Source organism: Acinonyx jubatus, chromosome A2, assembly GCF_027475565.1.
Source record: "Acinonyx jubatus isolate Ajub_Pintada_27869175 chromosome A2, VMU_Ajub_asm_v1.0, whole genome shotgun sequence".
NCBI classification, from domain to species: domain Eukaryota; kingdom Metazoa; phylum Chordata; class Mammalia; order Carnivora; family Felidae; genus Acinonyx; species Acinonyx jubatus.
In genome coordinates this window covers 32,943,798-32,968,399 of record NC_069383.1, presented here as the reverse complement: position 1 = coordinate 32,968,399, position 24,602 = coordinate 32,943,798, and the positions used below count along the sequence as shown (strand labels likewise).

Here is a 24,602-nt window from a genome sequence, read left to right as displayed (position 1 = left end):
CTATCTCTTTACCTTGTATATGCTCAGTTCCTTTCTCTTTGCTGTATTAATTTTCTTGGTTTAGAAAACAACCTCCGTACACTGATGTTGAAACCTTTGGTACATTTCTATTCTGCTGTCCAATGTCCATTAAAGTTTCTTTAAGGTATTTTTACTTCCCCAGTTTTTTGCATGGGCATCCTGGGCTTTGTAACCTGTGTTGTGTCATTGTGCCTTTCATTTTCCGGCATAAAAGAATCTTTGCCAAGAACTATTATGTTATAATACAGTCTATGAAAAGTATCAGTGTTTACATTTGATCTCATTTTAAAAAGTCATGTTCTTTTGTTTGAATATCAAAGTGATCATGTTAGTTTTCATTTCCCTGCCAAATAGGATACATGGTCTTTCCTGGGCCCTCATGAGCATTTATCCACTTTTTAATTCCCATGATACAGCTTTTACCTATACAACTGCTAAATTTGTATACTGATCTTTTTATTTTCATCTGGTATATGTTGAGGGTAAGAGGGGAGAAAGCTGTGCCCTCAAATTCACATCTATATGATGTTAACACTGAAGGTCCTTGTGATCTTTGAAGGAAAAACTCAGGGTATTCTCATTTTACATTACTAAGTGTCTTAACCAAATTTAGATCTGAGTTTAAACACAGTAAACAGGATGTTTTGATGCACACTTTAATTTTTTAGTATTTGAAAGAATATTTCATTTACCCATCTGGCCTACTTTAGACATGGGCGCAGATTCAAACATAAACAGAACAATGAAGACATGAAAGCGGCAAATGACTTTTCTTTTACCGCTCATCAGTTGAGTACACCCAGGTGCCCAGCTTTTATTAGCTTCCAACCAGGAAGGGTAATATTTGGATGATAACCCTTCCTTATCCTTACTTCATGTCACTTTGTATTTGTGACTGGCTACACATCTCAATTATCAGCACTCAAAGCTGACCGACAGCCCTTTTATTACATTTTCCTAATAAACTCTTTACTATATTCCCTAAGATAGTTCTTTCCCACCTTCTTATCTTTTCTCAGGAGCTCCAATAATTCCACCACCTGCACTCTCAGCCAGTGACCTTGCTACGAACTTCATAGAAAAACACAGATGCAACCGGAAAGAATTTCCTTGTTTCTCTCCACCCTACTATACCTCTACTCATATGCTCTACCTTCCCTCTGTCTTTGTTCCTATTTAAAGGCCAATAATATGTAATTCACTCTTCTATGTGGGACCTCTCTCCCTATCATAAAACCACCTCTGTTTGAGCTGTAGCTAAAGCACCTCTTTCCTTTGATCTATTTATAGCACAGTTTCCTGAAAGAGGGCATGTCTCCTGCTTCACTTGATTTCCATCACCCCCATGACTCATGACCAACATCTTGCCAGAACCAGCGTCCTTGTTTTCCTTACCCTCTCAGCAGTACTTATGCCATGAACAAATCCTTCTTCCGGTGATACTTCCTTCTCTCACTACCATGATGCTACTCCTGTCTGTCTCTGCTACCTCTTTGGTTCCTTCTTAATTCTCTTTGATGGCCCCTCCTCTTACAGATCTCTGAACATCAGCTATAGTCCAGCCCTCTTCTACCTGTATTCTTTCTAGCTGTTACCATCGGACTCCATGCTTCAGAAACCATCTGTCAATAAATTACTCATTCATATCTCTACTGTACACCATTTTGGGGCATAAGTTCTTACCTAGAATTTCTTCAAAATACCACATGGGGTATCAAGAGACCATTAAAAGGGAATAAAGCTTCTGTTCTACCTACTAATTTGTCTGGCTTTATATAGTAGTTTGGAAAAAAAATCATTGTCAGCTTATGAACGATATAGTTTAGTACTCTGTGAATCACCTCAGAAATTTAAAAAATAATAAAATTATCATAGAGTCAAATTTAATAATTCCCAGTGGAAATCCCCATTTTAAGGAATTTCTAATTATTTTGGTTGATATAACCGTGTTTTAAAAGCTGTTATTTCCGGCGTGCCTGGGTGGCTCAGTCGGTTAAGCGTCCGACTTCGGCTCAGGTCATGATCTCATGGTCCATGAGTTTGAGTCCCGCGTCGGGCTCTGTGCTGACAGCTCAGAGCCTGGAGCCTGTTTCAGATTCTGTATCTCCCTCTCTCTCTCTGACCCTCCCCCATTCATGCTCTGTCTCTCTCTGTCTCAAAAATAAATCAACATTAAAAAAAATTTTTTTAAGCTGTTATTTCAGATTCACTCTTCATTTTAACATGAATTGTGTATATGTCTGTTTTTTTTTATTTGTATGTTTTACATCATTCTGTACATGGGGTGAAAAAAGAAGCGTTACTTGAAGTGCTGTAAGAATTACAGTTGTTATTGCTAAAGCTATAATTTAAAATTTTTTTTTTGTATTCTTAGTTAACAAATCTGTGTACTGATTTATTTTCTTTGGATTCACAAGATGCTTGGCATTTTTAGTACCATAAAGCTTCTCTTTGTCCCATTGTTAGATACTTAAGCATTATATGTCTTAAATAAGCAGTGCATACCTATATTTCTGCCTCCATGAATGAATAAAGATTAAATAAATAAGAGTTAGAATGGGTACAAAGGTGGTGTTTCAGACTTAGCAATACCAAGCCATCCAGTGACTGATAAATTACCCACATTCAAAGTCTCTTCTTTGAATGAGGCAATTGACAATTCATGTATTTTCAGGACTGTCTACCACTTAGTGATATCACAACTACAAGATCTGAACATATGAAGATTATCCTGCTTCCTTCATTCTCTAAGGACAGCAGCAGATAACACATGCCTGTTGTACTGTGTGTTCCTGAAAATAACACAAGAGGAAGAAGGCCAGCAGGATGAGCAGGGAAGACTGCGTATCTGCAGGGCGCACAGTTTAGATTCAAGTTAATGAGATTCCAGAAAGTTCTTGCAAGATTGATGCAATCTGAGAAGAGTTTTCTGTCAATAGAAACTCCTTCTGTTTTTCCTTTATCCTTTTATTGCCTGTGTTTATTTTGGGTTCCAGTAAGGATCAGGTGCCTGATGATGGTACAATGATCAACAAGAAATCTGATGGGAAGAAAAAAGGGCTTTTCTTTGTTGCTCCTGGTGCCTAATTCTCTTGTATTGAAGGCAGTTTTTCCTATAAGAATTTGAGGGGAGGATTCATTTCTCCCATTTTTTTTCCCTCTTTAAAAAAATTTTTTTAATGTTTATTTTTGAGAGACAGGGAGAGAGAGAGACAGAGACAGAGACAGAGAGAGAGAGAGAGAGAGAGAAAGCGCAAGCAAGGGAGGGGCAGAGAGAGAGGGAGACACAGAATCTGAAGCAGGCTCCAGGCTCCAAGCTGTCAGCACAGAATCCGATGCAGGGCTCGAACCCATGATCATTACCTGAGCCAAGTCGGACCCTTAACTGACTGAGCTAACCAGGCAACCCTCTCCTCTTTTAATGGTCTGTTGATCATATCTTTCTTTGTTTTTCTGTTCTCATGAGGCTTTGTGGCATGTTTTCCATTTGTGACATCTGTCCCAAAACTTCTTTTCATCCAAACATTTTCTTTCTGTCCTGAAGAGTTGCATTCTACTCTGTTTTCCACTCTGGCCTTATCACCAAGATGTCATGTTGCCTTAGGCAAGTCCTAACTCCCTTGAGGGCTTCACTTTTCAACTAGGGAAAAGGAAACAGTTTGGTTAGAAATTTTCTAAGGACTGTGTTAGCTCTGACATTCTCTTCTGCATCCTTTTGGTATGAAAGATTTCAAGTCTTGATTGGCATGTATATAGGCATTATTCTAGATGCTCAGAGGAATTAGACCTCTCTGCCACTATCCCTGACTGCTAAATGCCAGTGATTCACCACTCCTGGTCAGAGTGCAAGAATTCTCAACCAGTCTGTTACTAGAGCCAACAAAGAGAAAGAAAGTGCCACTGAGGTGTTCTAAAATATTGAATTAGTAGGAGAGGCTTATGAGAGCCATAAAGGATTGCCAGAGTGTTGGAAAGTTGAGAAAATTTGTTGAGGAAAGTTGAGAAAATTTGTTGAGCTTTATGTCTATCACTTTAACTTCCTGTGTTTCAATTTTTTCATTTGTACCAAGAATGAATGGATTAGATCAGAGGTTCTCAACCTCACAGCACATGAGGAAACTTCATAAAAATATAGGTTACGTAGCATCCTTTAGGATCAATTAAATCAATTCTTTGGGTCAGAGGCAGAGTGACTGAGCATGAGGTCCATATTTTTAAAAGTGTTCCAGGTGATTCTCATGTGTATCTAGATTTGTGAATCACTGGATTAGATGATCTCTAATCCATTTTAGCTCTGATTTTTTTGTGTGTGTGATAGCAGGGGGTCAGCAGACATTTTCTGCAAAGGGTCAGATGGTTACTATTTTCAGTTTAGTGAGCTATATGGTCATTATGGCAACTGCTCAGCTAATGTAAACAAGTGGGTATGGCTGGATTTGGCCATAGTTCTGCTAACCTCTTGTCTATGGCATAGAATTTACATAGAATTGATGGAACACCAGCGATCATTTCTGCCCTATATATTAGCTAATGAGATATATATATATATATATATATATATATATATATATATATATTCATATAAAGGATGATTCTTAGTAACAGAGTTCTTTGGGGAAGCCAAAATATTTCAAAATTAAGATGCTTAGAGAAAAATCTTATTAAATACACCTTGGAAGAATATTTTGATATGATATTTTAGGTTTCTTGAGATTTCCTTTGAAATACTTTTAATGAATACCACATTGACCCAATTTTATTCATCAAGCACTTGCTGATGGCCTGTCATGAGCTTTTTAAAAATAATAATACCAGATAGAGTGTAAGTAAGTTCAAGTTTGAGTAGTAGATTCAATAAGTGATGTGGAACCTTTCAGATTAAAGGGTAAGTTTTAGAGTTTTCTTTTGCCCGTTGGCACACTTAGTATCATGATTACTAAAGTTCTCAATTATTGAAAATAGAGGACAACATATTTGATACCTCTGTGTTTTTTAGGATATGCCTTTTGTCTTTGGTTGTAATGGGTTTTCTTTCTCTTGTGTCAGGAACACTATCTCTATTGCTTCTTGCAGTCAGAAAAAGTGACATTGATTTGCCATGTGGTTTGCTACAGGTTGGCAATAAACAATTCATGTAACAGGAAGCTCTAATAATTTAGAAAGGATTAGAGTATATAGTATAAGTAACTCACTTATGCTGTTAATAATTGATAGCATTACAGTGCTTGACTGACTTTTTAAATTCTCAAGCATAAGTAATAGACACAAAAAGATAGTCTAAAGTTTCAGGAATATGTTTTGAATAGAGAATCAGTTTTCATGATAACCATGATCTCCTAAGTCTTTGTGCATGGCCGAAAGCTTATGCTAATGACTGTAATGTGGCTCTGGGTTTCAGGTGTGTATTAGTAAGTTCTGAAGAGCATCTGGTTTGGGCCTACCAGGAAGGATTGATGATTTAAAACCTTCCTTTTATGTACTTCGCAGTTTAAAAATTTCTGTTATAAAGTGTGTGAAGTTTTGGGGCGCCTGGGTGGCTCAGTCGGTTGAGCGTCCAACTTCGGCTCAGGTCATGATCTCACCATTTGTGAGTTCGAGCCCCGCATCGGGCCCTGTGCTGACAGCTCAGAGCCTGGAGCCTGTTTCGGATTCTGTGTCTCCCTCTCTCTCTCTGCCCCTCCCCGGCTCATGCTCTGTCTCTCTGTCAAAAATAAATAAACATTAAAAAAATTTTTTTAAAAAGTGTGTGAAGTTTTTCACATTGTATCAGTTTTGCTGATGATTCGCCTCACATTTATTTCTTGTCATCTTCCTGGGACAACCAGTTATGAAATCCCTTTACAGTATTGCCAGCCAGATGTTGGGCTTATGAAATATATTTTCTATTATCATGGCTCCTCTGGCATTATGCATATAGTCTAGGTGTTAATGCATAATTTTGATGCCCTGTTTTCTAAACAACCAAAAGGGTAAAAGGAAACAGAGCAAATATTTTCCTGAGGGAGAGGAGTCTGGGTTTCTAACTTGCTCTAGAAAAGGTCTTTAAGCCTTTTCTTCTTTCTTTGTCAATAGAAAGGGAAAAGGAAAATCAGGAATCTTCTTTTTTTTTTTTTTTTTTTCACTGAACAAATCCGTTAAAAAATAAGGTTGAGATAAGATTGTGGAGCTTTCTTTTTGTTAAGACCATCACACTCCCCAAAGACTTTGTTCTCCTGATCCTTAGATTAGTAACTTCAGAAATTATTATAAAGATAATGAGATTCAGTTTTAAAGATTGCCTTAGGAGAATTTTTGCAGCATAATAAATTTAAATAACAAAACCAGAAATTTAAAGCAGCTGATTCTCAAGTAAAAATGCCACCTCATTGTGGCTAAACTCAATTTTTATAGAAGTCTGTACAGATTATGTCAGGTTTTCCTCTTCACGTGAAGAATAGGTTGAGTGTCTCAGCACTTGAGTGTCATTTTGCCCTCAGCATGTACTTCTTGAATTCTAAGACAAGTGCTCTCACCTCAACCGGTGATGGCTACTTTGAGACTTTCCTGTCAGCAGGCCACAGAGAGCTGCCCCTCATGCCTCCTAGGGCAGCCCCTTCACTGCACAGGAAGAGGCAGCTAGTCTACAGTCTACAGTCACTCTGATAATTGCCAAATCTGAATTTCCATCCAGTGGCACGGTGGTTTTCACATATCACTTGAAAATGCTAATAGACACTCTAAATTAGAAAAAGGATTAAGTTACGTTAAAAAGAACTCAATTCAGGGGTGCCTGGGTGGCTCAGTCAGTTAAGCGTCCAACTTCGGCACAGGTCATGATCTCACAGTTCGTGAGTTCAAGCCCCGCGTCGGGCTCTGTGCTGACAGCTCAGAGCCTGGAGCCTGCTTCAGCTTCCGTGCCTCCCTCTCTCTCTGCCCCTCCCCTGCTCATGCTCTGTCTCTCTCTGTCTCAAAAATAAATAAACATTAAAAAAAAAACTCAATTCAGAACAACTAGATGAGACTAAAAATCATTTGGCATGTTGCCACTTCAAATCCAAATAGCAACGTGTATTTTCAGACTGAGAAGCTGTGAGGTACGGTTGCAGCCCCGATTTCCTACTGAAGGACTCCTAGCGCTGTCATTTGCCCTGCCCAGATATTGCTTTCTGCATATGAGGTAGAACAATGGATTCACTCATCCCTAACAAAGATTTATTAAGGGACGGCATAGTGCTAAATGCTAGATGGGAAGGATACAACATGGAATGCTTTGAATAAGGTTACTGTAATAGGTAATGTGGGCTTAACATTAACCCTGTGGAGTGTAAGCTTCAGGTTCTGTCTCTTGCATGGGCACCTTCAGAGGCCCTATACTTAATTATACATGCATTTTTTTAAGTTTATTTATTTATTTTTAGAGAGAGAGAGAAAACATGTGTGAGCAGGGGAGGGGCAGAGAGGCGGGGAGAGAGAGAGAGAGAGAGAGAGAGAGAATCCCAAACAGGCTCTGTGCTAATAACACAGACATGGGGCTTGAACCCTTGAATCATGAGATCATGACCTGAGCCAAAACCAAGAGTCAGACACTCAACTGACTGAGCCATCCAGGTGCCCCATTAATGCATAATGTTGAGTCTTTAATGTAAGAGTCCCTTCAATTATTTAAGTTCCACCAAACCTGGGTCCATCCTGGGCCAGCTATAAATCTTTAGCTATGAAATCAAGCATGTAAGAAATATGACTCCACTTTTGCTATAGTTGAATTTATTTTCTACTTGAACACACATGCTGCTGAGTGCAAGAAGCAATGTCAGTGTATTCAGAAATCTTGTTGGAAGTGAATCTAAATTCTGAATAGAGTTTACAGAATGCCTAGATCCTGAGGGGAGGGAGCATCTGGCCATAGGTTGCCCCTTATCTGTGTTCTGTCTCTGAGGCATTGATGTTGCTCTTTGACCTAGAGGAGTACAGTGCAGGGAGATTGAATCTTTGTTCTTCTGATCCTGATTGTGAATTCTTTGATGAGCTCTCTCTCAACTTTTTCCATGCCTTGGGCATGGAAGACCCTGAAGGATTAAAGGATTGGGATGTGGCTTCCCTTCAACACCCGTCTAGAAATACAGGAAAATCTGAAGCTTTGTCGAGTTATCTGGGTCTAGGCATGCCAAGCACCCATGTCTACTGTAGTGCTTCCATGCCATTCTAGGCACTTAGGATGTTTCTCTAAGGTATGCCTAATTCCAGGCCTCCACCTAGAAATTGAGTCATAGACCTCTTGTGTTCCAAAAGTCCTCTAAATCTACCCAAGGATAGAACTTGAGTTTGGTTGCAGGGCAGGACTCATTTTTAGAGGAACTGGTGTCTAAGCCCTTTTGTTAAACGCCATTCATGAGTCAGATTATGTAGTGAGGAGAGACACTGTTTTTCACCTATCATAAATTCATCTCTGGCTACTGTTTTTGCATAAACAGTGTGATTTGAGTCTTTCAGACTTTGATTTTTGAAACTTTAAAGTCAATATTCATGTAGCTAGGAATTTTCAACTATCCATCTCTGGTTCTAAAAGCCAATTTTTGAAACTTAAAAGACCAGAATTGATTTTCTTCGCTCTGGTTCTATTGTGGTTTTCCCTTTAAAAAGCAAGTAGAATGGAAGTAGAATATAATAATTGGAGAGCCTTTGAGGTACAAGGAATTAGTAATTCATAATATCATCGAGCCACATCATCTATTCAGCAGTGGCATTTTAGTAGCTACAAAACTGGCCATGATGCAGGTATCTGCACTAACCACCTTTTCTCCTCATCAGAAAATGTTCTAATTCACTGAACTGAATGAGCGTCTGCTTGTATGCTGTGGATGAGTACCCGTTGTTAAGAACTTGTTCTTGGTCAGCGATATTTGACCATGCTGTGGGTAACTATAGTAACTTTAAGCAATTAGACTATATGAAAGATGATGAGTTGAAAATTTCATTTCCAGGGGTACCTAGGTGGCTCAGTCAGTTAAGTGTGTCTGACTCTTGATTTCGGCTCAAGTCATTATCTCACAGTTCGTGAGTTCAAGCCCCACGTCAGGCTCCAGGCAGACAGCATAAAGCCTGCTTGGAATCCTCTCTCTCCCTCTCTCCCTGATCCTCCCCTGCTTGTTCTCTCTATTTCTCTCTCCCTCTCTCGCTCTCTCTCTCTCTCTCTCTCTCAAAATAAATAAACTTAAGAAAAAGAAAATTTCATTTTCTAAATTAGGTAGGTACAATCCACTGCATTTGACTTTGAAGTTCTAGGTTCACCCTCATTGGTAAGCCTCACTAATGGAATAGTAATTTGCTATGGTCTTCACAACTCCTTACACACACACACACACACACACACACACACACACACACAAATTATATACATGTCAGTGCTGCCAAAATAGTGATTTTAAATATAATTTTCTAATAACACTGCATATAATTTGGAGTAGTTTAGATAGCAATATTTAATTGTTCACTGGAAGTATTAAAGTATGAAGGATTTTTGATACATAGTAGCTTTCTTGATGTGCTAAAGCACTTGAAGACTAGTGTAGAGTTCTTGGCATTGATGTACAGAGATGTCAACAGTCTCACTTTATTTTATGAAACTAAGCTACATTTCTCTCAATGATTTTAAGAGAGTAATATTACTTTTATGCATGATGAATACAATAAAATATTTTAAATGCATTTGAGCTATTTCTCTGGCATTTCCATCTCAGCATTAGTTACAATTCTAATTGACCTTCCAGATCAATTAGCTCTCTAGGAAAATAAATGACAATGAAATGCAAGAGTATACTTTAATTCAAAGTTAATAAAAAATAACTGAATCAGTATTTAACAACCTCTGAAAGTCACTCATAATTTGGATTTGAAAATATCATGTGTAGGAGCCATTCTAGAGTTATTTGTAATGGATGTGTGCTTTAGAGACTTTTCACTTTCATTAACAATGGATTTGGCTTAAAAGCGTTCTCCTCTTGAATCTTGAAAAATTATTGAAGATAATCTGAAGGTATTTTCAAGATAAAAATTGAAGCAACCACATTACTAGACAGAAGAACTTCACAAATAGCAAACTTGATCAATAGCATGTGAAAACAGGCAATATAAGAAATCATTTCTAATAATCTAAGCCTTAACTGTAAATAAGGTTATAAATTAACATTGTAAAGGAGAGGGTTGAATTCTTGACTGAGTAAAACTAGAATCAATAATTACTTTTAAGACAAAAAAAGCAATAAATTTCTGTTGAATAAGCAGTTAATACCCGGGAAGGGCTGAGCCATCAAGGATGATATATTAAAAATAGAAATTGAGTGAATTCAGTCTTCAGCTCTTTCTTGTTATTCACTGATTTATTCATGTATATGTAATCATTCATATATTTATTCTTTTATTAATATTTTTCAAATATTTATTAAGTGCCTGTTGTTTGTAAGGCTATTTTAAAAGTTATATTCCAGGGGTGCCTGGGTGGCTCAGTCAGTTGAGTGTCTGACTTTGGCTCAGGTCATGATCTCACAGTTCGTAGGTTCCAGCCCCCACTCCCCAGGCTCTGTCCTGATAGCTCAGAGCCTGGAGCCTGCTTCTGATTCTATGTCTCCCTCTCTCTCTGCCTCTTTCCCACTCACACTTTATCTCTCTCTCTCTCAAAAATCACTAAACATTAAAAATAAATAAATAAATAAATAAATAAATAAATAAATAAATAAATTTATATTCCAAATTCCAATCATAACTATTCAGCAGAATGTGTTCTTGTTAAAGAATTAAGCTAAGCACCTTTAAAAAATAGTTGAGCTCTTTCATTTCTGTGCACGTTAAAGGTATATGTATTAAATAGGCTTATAAAGCAAATGTGTACTTAATTTCAAACACAACTTTTATATGCAATGACATTTTGCTCAGCAGTGGATATTGATCTGGAGGTTATTTAGATTTAAAATGTAATTATTTAACTACAAATATAGGACAAGGACTTAAATTTATTTGAAGATTATTGTGAAGTCATTCAAAATTTACTAAGCAGCAAGGATTCATTGCCACCCAGCTGACTTACAGAATTGTAGATAGGTTTTTTTTTTAAGTTCATTTATTTATTTTGAGAGAGAGAGAGAGAGAGCACACATGCAAGGAAGGGGCAGAGAGAGAGGGAGAGAAAATCCCAAGCAGGCTCCATGCTGTTAGTGTGAAGCCCGATATGGAGCTTGATCCCACAAACCATGAGCTCATGACCGGAGCCAAATTTAAGAGTCAGATGCCTAACCAGCTGAGCCACCCAGGCACCCCTAAAATTGTAGATAGTTTTTAAGGCCGTTTGAGAGAAAGGCAAAAATCTTTAGTAGTGGTTCTGAGGTGTGGAACATTTTATCATAATATACTAGTTATACAAGAGTGTGCAGTGTTGCTCATAGTTGAAGAAAAAAATTTCCCTCTTGACATCATCTATTCCTTTGAGTATAGTTGGGCTATTTATGTGTGGCTTGCATAACTGAGAATTAAAGACTCACAAAAATAAACAGGTCTATACAGAGCCCATTTATATAAATCCTATTTAATTCTCTTTGGTTAAGCTTTTAATTATATCCAATTATTTCCTGTTAGTTCATTGAAAAACCTTCTGACAAATAACCAAGTGACGACGGTCGGGCATCACATCTTACATGTTATTTTTTTAGGAAACATCACACTAATTATGGCATTGCCTGCAGTTATTAAACAAAAATGAAACATTGTTATTTCATTTCAGATGCGATCTGTGAGCCGAGTCTTCAAGTTTATTGATATGCCTACAGAAGAAAGTAAACCACCTAGCAAGCCATTCAAACCATCCAAGGACATCCCGCTCTCAAAAGTTATGATTACTGAGAATCAGCATGTGAGGGAAGATGACATCTGGCCCTCAGGGGGCCAAATGACAGTCAAAGACCTTACAGCAAAGTATACAGACGGTGGAAATGCCATATTAGAGAACATTTCCTTCTCAATAAGTCCTGGCCAGAGGGTAAGATTTCAACATTGCTTGCTTTGTTAGACCTGTGTTCAGTAAGTAAATCTCAGTAGCCTAGACCAATGTGTTAGTAAAATCCATTGGTAGCATTATTATTATAGACTAGGGACAATATTGAACATACATATTTCAAGTTATTGTTTACGAAGTCCTTATTTTTTAATCTGATAATTTCGTTTGCAGAGGTCAGAAATGATATAGTTGGTTCGTTTTAAATGTGATTCTACTTGTAGAATAGGTAATTGATTGCTAGGTTACTAAGCAAAAGAATCCATTAAATAAACCAAAATTATGACGTTTTAGATTTGGCCTCTTGAAACTATCTTCCATTTCAGGTAAGAGAAATATTTTGTTGTTGACTCTAATTTATTTGTAAATTTTACCTAATATAACTCTGTCAAACGGTGGTACTTTCTAAATTAGCTTTGTTCAGTTTATTTGTTTATTTGGAATCTTAATCAAGGTATGGATTCTTTCAATTTTTTCCCAATATTTACCAAGAAAAAATTATTTACTAAACAACTGTTTTATTATTTAATAAGCAAAAATAACCATGCATTATTTTGAATTGTTCCATATAGATTTCAGCCCTGGACTGACCACATGGATGGTATTCAAATACACCAATTCTAGAATTAATTCTAGGTGAAAGGGACAGTCATTCTTCCTAAAGTCTGTGTCCTATAAATGTGGTTTTATATTTTATATTTCAAAGTTCTTATTCTGGGCTGCTCCATAAATCTAGACAGGATTATTCCTTTGTTTTATTTTTTAAAATTGAGATAGAATACAATAGAGCCACTTCCCTTTTTTTTTTTTTTTAAAGAGAAAGAGAGCATGAATAGAGGAGGGGAAAGAGAGAGACAGAGAGAGAGAGAGAGAGAGAGAGAGAGAGAGAGAGAAAGAATCTTAAGCAGGCTCCACACTTAGCATGGAGCCTGATGTTGGGCTCCATTCCATGACCCTGGAATCATGACCTGAGTTGAAACCAAAAGTTGGATGCTCAACTGACTGAGCCATCCAGGCACCCTATAGAGCCACTTCTAATGAAAAATGAATTTTAAACTTTCTCTCTTTGTGGCTTAATATCAAATAGAATTTTTTTTATTTTGTTGAGATAATGGTCTCTAAACTTTTTTAGGCCACTATCAGTGTCATCAACATAGGAACAGACTCTTATCACTTGCTTTTTGCCCATGGGTTTAAGAATATTTCATATTTGACGCATTGGAAAAAGTTCTACTAAAAAATGTTGAGTGAGCAAAAATGTTCCTGTATACCATGCTAAATGGCTTGAAATGGCACACCAGAAATTTTGACTCCCTTTTTTAATTTTACAGTTAGTATCAATAAATTCACATACTACTAAAATTAGCTCTTTATTATAATTTTTGCCGATCAAGAATGGGACTTTTTTTTTTCTTTTTGTTGAGAGAAAACAGTTTTTTTTAAGTTTTTATTTTAATTCCAGTTAGTTAACATACAGTGCAATATTAGTTTCAGGTGTACAATATAGTGATTCAACACTTCTTTGCATCACCCAGTGCTCATCACAAGTGCACTCCTTAATCCCCATCACCTATTTAACACATCCTGCTGCCACCCCCCTTCTGGTAACCATCAGCTTGTTCTCTGTAGTTAAGAGTCTGCTTTTTGGCTTCTCTCCCTCTTTTTTTTCCCCCTTTGCTCACTTGGTGTTTCTTAAATTCCATATATGAGTGAAATCATATGGTATTTGTCTTTCTCTGACTGACTTAGTCGCTTAGCATAAAATACTCTCTAGTTCCATCCAGGTCATTGAAAATGGCGAGATTTCATTACTTTTTATGGCTGAATAATATTCCATTGTGTGTGTGCATGTGTGCGTGTGTACGTGTGTATGTGTGTGTACACATACATACCACATCTTCCTGATCCATTCATTAGTTGATAGGCACTTGGGTTGCTTCTATATCTTGGTTATTGCAAATAATGCTTCTATAAACATAGAGGTTAATGTATCCCTTTGAATTAGTGGTTTTGTATTCTTTGAGTAAATATCCAGTAGCATGATTGCTGGATCATAGGGTAGTTCTATTTTTAACTTTTTCAGGAACCTCCATACTGTTTGCCAAAGTAGCTGCACCAGTTCCCACCAACATTGCAAGAATGTTCCCCTTTCTCCACATCCTTGCCAACACCTGTTGTTTCTTGTTAATTTTAGCCATTCTGACATGTGTGAGGTAATATCTTGTTGTAGTTTTGATTAGTAATTCCCTGATGAGGAGTTATAGCGAGCATCTTTTCATGTGTCTATAAGCCACCTGGATGTCTTCTTTGGAGAAAGAAATGTCTGTTTGTGTCTTCTGCCCATTTTTTAACATTTATTTATTTTCTGAGAGAGAGAGAGACAGAGTGTTAGTGGGGGAGGAGCAGAGAGAGAGAGGAAGATACAGAATCTGAAGCAGGCTCTAGGCTCTGAGTTGTTAGCACAGAGCCTGATGCAGGGCTCGAACCCACAAACTGTGAGATCATGACCTGAGCCGAAGTCAGGTGCTTAACCAACTGAGCCACCCAGGCACCCCTCTTCTGCCCATTTTTTAATTGGATTATTCATTTTTTGGGTGTTAAGTTTAGAAGCTCTTTATGTATTTTAAATACTAACCCTTTATGATATGTCATTTACAAATATCTTCTCCCACACTGTAGGTTGACTTTTAGTTTTATTGATTGTTTCCTTCACTGTTCAGAAGCTTTTTTATGTTGAGGTAGTCCTCATAGTTTATTTTTCCCTTGCCTCAGGAGACACCTAGAAAGAAGTTGCTATAGCTGATATCGAAGAGGCTACTGTCTGTGCTCTCTTCTAGGATTTTTATGGTTTCAGGTCTCACATGTAGGTCTTGCATCCATTTTGAATTTATTTTTGTGTGTGGATGGTGTAAGAAAATGGGCTAGTTTCTTTCTTTTGCATGTTGCTGTCCAGTTTTCCCACTACCATTTATTGAAGAGGCTGTCTTTATCCCATTGGATATTCTTTCCTGCCTTGTCGAAGATTAAGTGATATAGTTGTGGGTTCATTTCTGGGTTCCCTATTCTGTTCCATTGATTTATGTGTCTCTTTTTGTGCCTATACTGTACTGTTTTGATCACTACAGGTTTGTAATATAACTTGAAGTCCAGAATTGTGATGCCTCCAGCTTTGCTTTTCTTTTTCAAGGTTGCTTTGGCTATTCAGCGTCTTTTGTGGTTTCATATAAATTTTAAGATTGATTGTTCTAACTCTGTGAAAAAGGCTGTTGGTATTTTAATAGGGATTGCATTAAATGTGTAGATTGCTTTGGGTGGTAAAGACATTTTAACAATATTCATTCTTCCATGAGCATGGAAGTTCTTTCCATTTGTTCATATCATCTTATATTTCATTCATCAGTGTTTTATAGTTTTCAGAGTAGAGGTCCTTCACCTCTTTGATTAGGTTTATTCCTAGGTGTCTTATTATTTTTGGTGCAGTTGTAAATGGGATTGTTTTTTTAATTTCACTTTCTGGTGTTTCATTATTGGTGTATAGAAATGCAACAGATTTCTGTACATTGATTTTGTATCCTGTGACCTTATTGAATTTGTTTATAAGTTCCAGCAGTTTTTAGGTGGAGTCTTTTGTATTTTCTATATAGAAAATATCATCCATCATGTCATCTGCAAATAGTGAAAGTTTTATTGCTTCCTTACCAATCTGGATGCTTATTATTTATTTTTGTTTTTTGATTGCTGTGGCTAGGACTGCCAGTACAATGTTAATAAAAGTGGTTAAGAGTGGAAGGGTAGATATCATTGTCTTGTTCCTGACCTTAGGGGAACAGATCTCAGTGTTTCCCCATTAAGGATGATGTTAGCTATGGGTTTTTCATATATTGCCTTTATTATATTGAGGCATGTTCCCTCTAAACCTCTTTAGAAGAGGTTTTTTTTAATCATGAATGGATATTGTACTTTGTCAAATGCCTTTTCTGTGTCTATTGAAATAATCATATGGTTCTTACCCTTTCTCTTAAAGGATCATTGTTGATTGATGTTGATTAATTGGCAAATATTGAACCACCCTTGCAACCCAGGAATAAATCCCACTTGATCATGTTGAATGTTTTTTTAATGTATCAATGTATTATTGAATTTGGTTTGCTAATATTTTGTTGAAGATTTTTGCATCTATGTATATCAGTGATATTGGTCTATAGCTCTCTTTTTTATGGTGACTTTTGGGTGTTTGTGTATGTGTGTGTGTGTCCTTATCTGGTTTTGGTATCAGGATAATGGTGGCCTCATAGAATAAATTTGGACATTTTTCTTCCTTTTCTATTTTTGGAATAGGCTGAAAAGAATAGGTATTAATTCCTCCTTAAAAGTTGGTAGAATTCACCTATAAAGTCATTTGGTCCTGAACTTTTGTTTGTTGAGAGTTTTTGATTACTGATTCAATTTCTTTGTTGGTTATCAGTCTGTTCAAATTTTCTGTTTCGTCGTGTTTCAGTTTTGGTAATATATATGTTTTTAGAAATTTATCCATCTCTGTTAGGTTGTCCAATTTGTTTTTCATAATATTCTCTTATAATTGTTTGTATTTCTGTGGTGTTGGTTGTTATTTCTCCTCTGTCATTTGTGATTTTAGAGGAAAAACAGTTTTAAATCAACATAAATGGAAAAATTAAGTTTTAGATTGAATTTGTCCCTTATATTAGAATGAGGCTGTTTACATTGTTTAAAGTTATGCTTTGGAACTATGTAAAATTAATTATTTGCCTTTGTTACTCCCTTGCATTGAGAAAACATGTAATTAAGTAGTTTCTTTTGCCTTGCACATTAGTGAATGCCACAGGCAGCTGAGGATGTCCTTGGGATCACTGGGATAGGTTCCAAAAGTGATGTCAAGTTATAAACAATAGCAGCAAATAGGTCGATATAAACCAGGGTGAAAAGTCTTGGTAAATTACTTCCTTTTTCTCCTCCTGACATCCTCCCACCCCTTTGCTTTCCTGATGCTCAATTGCCCATTAAATTAAATTAACCAAGTCCTAGTAGAGCAACAGAATTTACAGAGTCCTCATTCCTGTAGGTAGTTTCCTTGATGTGAGAGTAATAATAAGAGCTGCTCTAAAGTTAGGAAGAAGCAGTATGTTTAGGCATTTCATATTCTCTGAACCTTTATATAGAAAGTAGGCCATATGTGTTTAGTAACTATTCTTTGCCAGGAATGGTAGGTCTTTGGAAAAATTAAAAATTACTTACATAAGGCTTTGGATATTGCCATTCAAAGAGTGAAACTAATGTTTATCAAGTGTTTATAATGTCCCAAACACCATTTAAAGACATTTATTTGCTATCACATTCAATATTATTATAATTCCAAAGGTAGATATTATTACCCTCTTTGTATAATGGAAGAAACTGAAGTCCAATTAAGTGAATGAGTTAGAAAGGATCTTTAAATCCAAATCTGTCTGACTTCGTAGTTCTTTTTCACCTGCTTCCCTTAAAAGAAGAAAAAGGAGGAACCAAAGGAGAAGAAGAGGAGAGAAAAAGAGATATCTGCCCCAGAAAATGACCATCTAAAAGGGGAAATGCAAGGTCCACTAAGAACTGAGGCAGGTCATTGTGAAGCTAAAAAAGCTTAAGTTTCAGAGAACTTTACTTGCCTGAGCTCCTTCCAAAGCCCTATACCTAATTTTATATTTATAATTCTAAAATATTTATTCCTAGAAAGAACTACTCCTCCATATTTTATAAACTTCGGGTTCTAAAAATCCTTGTTATACCCTTGAATAAAAGATACATAGGTAAAATTCTAAGGTAAAGAGAAAGGAGTTACTGTCAGTTGGCTGGAAGTTGGGCTATTTAGGGAAAGTTTTCTATAAGAAGTGGCATTTAGAAGGAGACTTTGAGACTTGAACTGTATTTGAACAAGCAAGGGTGAGTAAAAAAGGGTGCTATAGGCAGAGAGAATAATAGAAGCATGGGCATGTACAGAAAACAATGACTGATTCAGTCAGAATGGGGATGCATAAAGGATGAAATGGAAGACAGGATTGAAGCAAGATGATGGAAATTACGAATCTTGAGAGCTGAAGCAATAAAGGAAGTTGAAGACTTGGAAGATCCTACTCAGGTTTGCTACTAAATGATTTTTGGTCATCTTCAAGAAAGCAGTTTCTCAAAGTGTTGTTCCCTGGACCAGCATCATCTGCATCAGTTGAAAACTTGTGAAAAAAGCATATTCTGAGCCCCACTCAATCCTACTGAATAAAAACTCTGAGTATAGGGACAATGGTCTTTATCACTGATGCATTCCCTTCCAAGCATGAGAGCCCAATTTAAGAGAGCCATTAGGTGTAGAGAAACAAGAGTAGAAGTTCAACTGCAAAGGGTTAGGGAATGGGTGAGTACTGAAGTGAGGAGTTATGTAGAAACCAACATTGGTAGTGAAAAGAGATAGCTGGAACAACTGTATAAGAGGATGGCTCTCTGGAAGAATTTGCCTTTTCACTGTAGAGAAGTATGGTTTTTGTTTTTGTTTTTTGTTTGTTTTGGTTTTTTTTTTTGTTTTGTGAGACAGAAGGAAAGCAGATAAGTGGAGTTAAAGAGAACTATTGGGCAGAGGTGGGAAAATGAAGGTGTTCATGTTATACAACCTTGGTCTTTTAAGCCAGTTATAAGGCAAAATCATGGGAGTCAAGTAGTGTCCATCCTGTAACTTTGTTCTTCAGTATTGTGTTGGTTATTCAGGGTCTTTTGCATTTCCATACAAACTTTAGAATCGGTTTGTCAGATCCACAAAATAACTTGCTTTTTTATTTTGATTGGGATTGCACTGACTCTATAGACCAAATTGGGAGGAACTGATATCTTGACAATATTGAGTCTTCCTTAACATAAACATGGACCATCTCTCTATTTACTTAATTTTTCTTCGATTTCATTCATCAGAGTTTTATCATTTTCCTCACCTAGATCTTGTACATATTTTCTTATGTTTATTCTAAGTATTTTGTTTTGGGAAGTGCTAATGTAAATGGTAATGTGTTCTTAATTTCAAATTCCTCTTGTTCATTGCTGGTATTTAGGAAAGCAATTGACTTTTGTAGAAGAACTCTGTATCCTACAAGTTTTCTTTAATTACTTATCAGTTCCAGGAGTTTTATTCCTGATTTAGATTTTCTACATGGATGATAGTCATCTGTGAACAAAGACAATTTTATTTCTTTCTTCCCAGTCTGTATGCCTTTCATTTCCTTTTCTTGTCTTAATGCATTATCTAGGATTTCCAGTATTATGTTGAAAAGGAGTTTTGAGACGGGGCATCCTTGCCTTGTTCCTGACCTTTGCAGGAAGTCTTTGAGTTTCTCACCCTTACAGGTGATATTAACTATAGGGTTTTGTAGAAGTTTTTATCAAGTTAAAGAAGTTCCCCTCTTTCCTAGTTTTCTGAGAGTTTTTAACCAGGAATTAGCATTGGATCTTGTCAAATGAATTCTGCATCTATTGTTATAATCGTGTGATTTTTCTTAGCCCATTGATATGATGGATTATATTAATTCATTTTTGAATTTTGAACCAACCTTGTATATCTAGAATAAATCCTACTTGGTCGTGGCGTCTAGTCTCTTTACACGTTGTTGGATTTGATTTGGTAATATTTTGCTGAAGATTTTTGGTTCTATGTACATGAGAAATGTTGATATTTAATGTCTTTGATGGCTTTGGTATTATTTTAATGTTGGCCTCGTAGAATAGTTAGAAGTATTCCCTCTGCTTCTATCTCCTGGAAGAAACTGTAGAGGATTGGTAGAATTTTGACTTTAAATATTTGGTTGAATTCATCAGCGAATCTATCTGGACTTGGAGATTTCTGAATTGGAAGGTTTTTAATTTTGATACAATTTCTTTAAAAGATATGTACCTATTTACATTGCCCATTTCTTCTGGTGTAAGTTTTGAAAGATTGTATCTTTCAAGGAATTGGTCTGTTTCATCTAGATTATCAAACTGGTGGTCATATAGTTGTTCATAGTATTCCTTTATTATTCTCTTACCATGGGGTATATAGTGATGTTCCCTCTTGCAATTGTAATGTTAGTAATTGGTGTCAACGCTCATATTTTCTTGGTTAGCCTGGCTAGAAGCTTATTAATTTTATTGATCTTTTCAAAGTACCAGTTTTCATTGATTTTCTCTACTGATTTCCTGTTTTCAATTAGTTGATTTTGCTCTAATTTTTATTATTTCTCTTCTGCTTCCTTTGAATTTAACTTGCTCTTTTTTTCCTAGTTTCCTAAGGTAGAAACTTAGATAATTGATTTTAGATATTTCTTCTCTTAGTGCTATAAATTTCTCTCTGTGCTTCTTTTACTGCATGACACAGGATGGCTAGTGTGACCTGGAGTTGGGTATTTTCCTTCCCTAGATCAGTTGGGTTCTAATAAAAAGCCCAGTTGTTAGACTCTGGTAAAATAGTTTCTCTTGAGGGAGGGCTTGTGAAGAACAGAATTCTCTAATGCTCAGGAGTACTGCAAAATTGTTGCTTTCCCCCTTCTCCTGTTGGATGCACCAAAGGATTTTTCTGTATTTTTTACTGTGAGATGGTAAAACTGGTTGGGCCCCTGGAACTAATACTCACAAAAGTCTGGGAGCACTTCTACAAACGTCCTCTTCTGGATGTTTTTACTCTCAGACTTGTCTACACTGAGCCTCCAGTAATTTGTTAGTTACAGGTTAGGGTTTTTCAGTCTGATTCTGGTTTCTGCAGAGGTTTCTGATCATGGTTTCTTTCCTAGTAAATTGTGATTCTCTGTGTCTGTCTGTCTGTCTGTCTCTCCATTTATGATGGCTACAGTTTGTTGTATGTCTTCACTCTGTAATAGATGTAATAAGGCTTTTGATTCTTCAGTTTGCTTAGCTTTTTACTTGTTTTTAGGCCAGAGTGATGACATTAAAGTTCCTTATATTTTGGACCAGAAACCAGAAGTCCTGTTTTTTCATCTTTTAATCCCTTTGCTTAGAATATGTTAAATGCTTGCATGAATGAATAGCTTATACCTACTTCTAGGTCATATGATTGATTAAAGTAGGAACTGATTCTTAATATGTTATTCTGAGCAGCTCTCTTTAAGATTGTTATTTCTACTGCCTTGCCCTTAGGACCTATAACAGCATGTTGCAAACTATAACAAGATGCCTCAAACATACTTCTTGCATGCTGAATTAAGAAGACTCAAATTCAGTATACTATTTTGACTACCCAAAAGTTCTGCAAGATCAGCTGTGGTCTAATTCATCTTCTTGAAAAAAAAATTGGAAAGGACTTAAATGGGCATTTCTTGTTTAATTTTTAATGGAATTCAGCATTCTTGGTTAGATCGTGTGCCTGAGTCCATTTGGGATTCTATTACAAGATATCTTGGGCTGGGTGGCTTATAAACAACACACGTTTATTTCTCACACTTCTAGAGTCTGGGAAGTCCAAGATCATGGTGCCAGAAAATTCATTGTCTAGTGAGAACCCACTTCCTCATAGATGTCTGTCTTGTCATTGTAACCTCATATGGTAGAAGGGGTGAGGGAGCTTCCTGGGGTTTCTTTATAAGGGCATTAATCTCATTCATGAGGGTTACACCCTCATGACCTAACCACCTCCCAAAGTCCTCACATTGGAGGTTAGGATTTCAACATATGAATGTGGGAGAAACACAAATATTAAGCCCATAGCATGATGAAAATATTTCAAAAATCAAAATTTTAAGCAGAAAAGTTATTCAGTCTTCATATTAAAGCACTTTGTCCATGACATTTATTTTATGGAAGAGATGTTCTATTATCTTCTTTGCTCTTAATTTAGGCCTTTACTTCATAGAGCCCGTACTTTAAATTTTATTTTCAATGCGTGAGAAATATAGCAGGTATTTCACAACCTTTACTTTGATTAAAAAAACAATTTTTCTTTTTTTTAAGTTTATTTATTTATTTTGAGAGAATAAGAAAGTGAGAGAGAGAGAGAGAGAGCAGGGGAGAGGCAAAGAGAGAGAGGGAGAGAGAGAATCCCAAACAGGCTCCACACCATCAAGACAGAACCTGATGCAGGACTGTCTCACAACCATGAGATCATGACTTGGGCCAAAGTCAGGAGTTGGATGCTTAACTGACTGAGCCACCTAGGCACCCCTAAAACTACTTTTCTTTTTAATCTCAAATAGTTGTTGTCTTGAAAGCTTTTGACTTTTTGCCTGAATTTTAATATCTAGATTAAATGAGAAAACTCTTCCCCCAATGAGAAAACTCTTTGTTTTTTCCTTTTCTGTTCTTCTCGAAATGCAGGCTGGGATTTTAATTTGGAGCCACGTCCTTCATGATAAACGTAGACTTATCAAAATGCCTTAGATGGTATTTTGTGTCTATCACAGTACTGGACAGTCCCCTGGTTACACAGCTATTTAATAGTACTTCAAGATCTATTCTTTTGGGTGAGCTTACCTGCCTTCTTTATTTGTAGCCTCTTCAAAATACTGCGATGCCAGAAGCAGTTAAACCAGTATCAAGGGTTCAGATCATAGCAGCATTAACACTTAAATGTCTATTTGACTTTTTAAACACATATGGCATTCCCTCTTGATAAAAATTGGTATTGAGTAACTGAATCATTTAGTAGTTTACCCTGGAGTTATGAGGAGCATATTCTCAAGAACTTATTTTATTAAGAATTATATTTTATTAATAGTAAACATATAAAAGGTGCACTTATTATCACTTTGTGGATCTACATTTTATTTTGTTTGGTATCATGATTTCTGGAGACCACAAGGAGATGAAAAATAATTATAGCAGGTTTCAATATATTGCAATAGTAGACTAGTAAATCAGGTACTCTGAAAAGAATGTACTTAGATTGTTTTATTCATGGTGCAATGAAGTTACAGTTAGGACCAAATTCAACATTATTTAGCTCTCCACATAATATTTTGATTTGTCTTGATCCAAAATTTGCAGAAAGGAAGTTCACTGAAGTTACTAGAAGTCACTGACTTGGAATTAGGATATACCTTAAAATCTCATTTGCAGGAAGTACTCTGATCCTATTCAACAGATCACTGAGAAGCCTGGAAAAACAAATCCCGGAAAGGAATTATTATGTGCCAATTATATAAACAAAAAGACTTTGTTAGGTATGGACCAATAAGATTCTTTGCAGTTAAAAACATGTCAGACACAATGCAATATCGGCAGTTCAATAATACAGAAGAAGCAGAGAAAAGCTAAAAACTTTAAAGCTAAACATAAGATTTACACTTTGCCTCTCAATTTACTCCTATACCGACATAAAAACTGAGTTTTCTAAAAATTTCAATATGTGCTGTTTGAAAGACAACATGGTCATTTATCTCAGTTATTAGAACCTTGACTAATCATATGGGGTTCTGGACCTCAAGGTACTTTTTGTAAAAAAATTGTGATATCACCCTATTATTATTTTTCTATTTATTTTTTTAAAGTTTTTATTTAAATTCCAGTTAGCTAACATAGAGTTTAATGTTAATTTCAGAGGTACAATATAGGGGTTCATCACTTCCATACAATACCCCGTGCTCATCACAAGTACACTCCTTAATCACTGTCACCTATTTTCCCATCCTCCCACCCACCTCCTCTCTGGTAACCATCAGTTTGTCTCTATAGTTAAGACTGTTTCTTGTTTGCCTCTCTCTTGTTTGCCTCTTTCTTGTTTCTGTTTGCTTCTCTCTTTTTTCCCTTTGCTCATTTTGTTTCTTAAATTCCACATACGAGTGAAATCATGTGGTATTTGTCCTTCTCTGACTGACTTAGTTTACTTAGCATGATACTCTAGCTCCATCCATGTCATTGAAAATGACAAGATTTCATTCTTTTTTATGGCTGAGCCATATTCCATTATGTATGTATGTATGTATGCATGTTTGTATCTATGTGTGTATATACTTATACCACATCTTCCTTATCCATTCATCAGTTGTTGAACACTTGGGCTATTCCCATAATTTGGCTATTGTTGATAATGTTGCTATAAATATCAGGGTGTATGTATCCCTTTGAACTAGCGTTTTTGTATTCCTTGGGTAAATACCTAGTCGTGTGATAGCTGGACTGTAGGGTAGCTCTAGTTTTAACTTTCTGAGGAACCTCCATACTGTTTTCCACAGTGGAAAGTTTACCACAGTGCAAGTGCAAGACAGTTCCCCTTTCTTCACACTGTCACCAAAAACTGTTGTTTCTTGTGTTACTGATTTTAGCCATTCTGACAGGTGTGAGGTGATATCTCATTGTAGTTTTGATTTGTATTTCCCTGATGATGAGCAATGAACATTTTTTCATGTGTCTGTTGGCCATCTGGATGTCTTCTTTGGAGAAAAGTCTATTCATTTTTAGTTGGATTATTCATTTTTTGGATGTTAAGTTTTAAAAGTTCTTTAGATATTTTAGATACAAACCCTTTATGAGATATGTCATTTACAAATATCTTCTCCTACCCTGTACGTTGCCTTTTAGTTTTATTGATTATTTCCTCTACTGTTCA

At 36.3% G+C, this 24,602-nt stretch overlaps 1 protein-coding gene across 4 annotated transcripts in view; it reads left to right on the top strand.

Moving 5' to 3' along the window:
* Nucleotides 1-24,602, top strand: part of CFTR (CF transmembrane conductance regulator) — a 185,811-nt gene that overhangs the window by 132,731 nt on the left and 28,478 nt on the right. For all 4 annotated transcript variants that reach the window (XR_008296701.1, XM_053218169.1, XM_015067322.3 and 1 more), the window contains one exon: nt 11,771-12,025. Coding sequence is in view for 3 of the 4 variants with exons in the window: in XM_053218169.1 (XP_053074144.1) it covers nt 11,771-12,025 (255 nt within the window). In the remaining variant the exon portion in view is untranslated. The remainder of the gene's footprint in view (nt 1-11,770; nt 12,026-24,602) is intronic.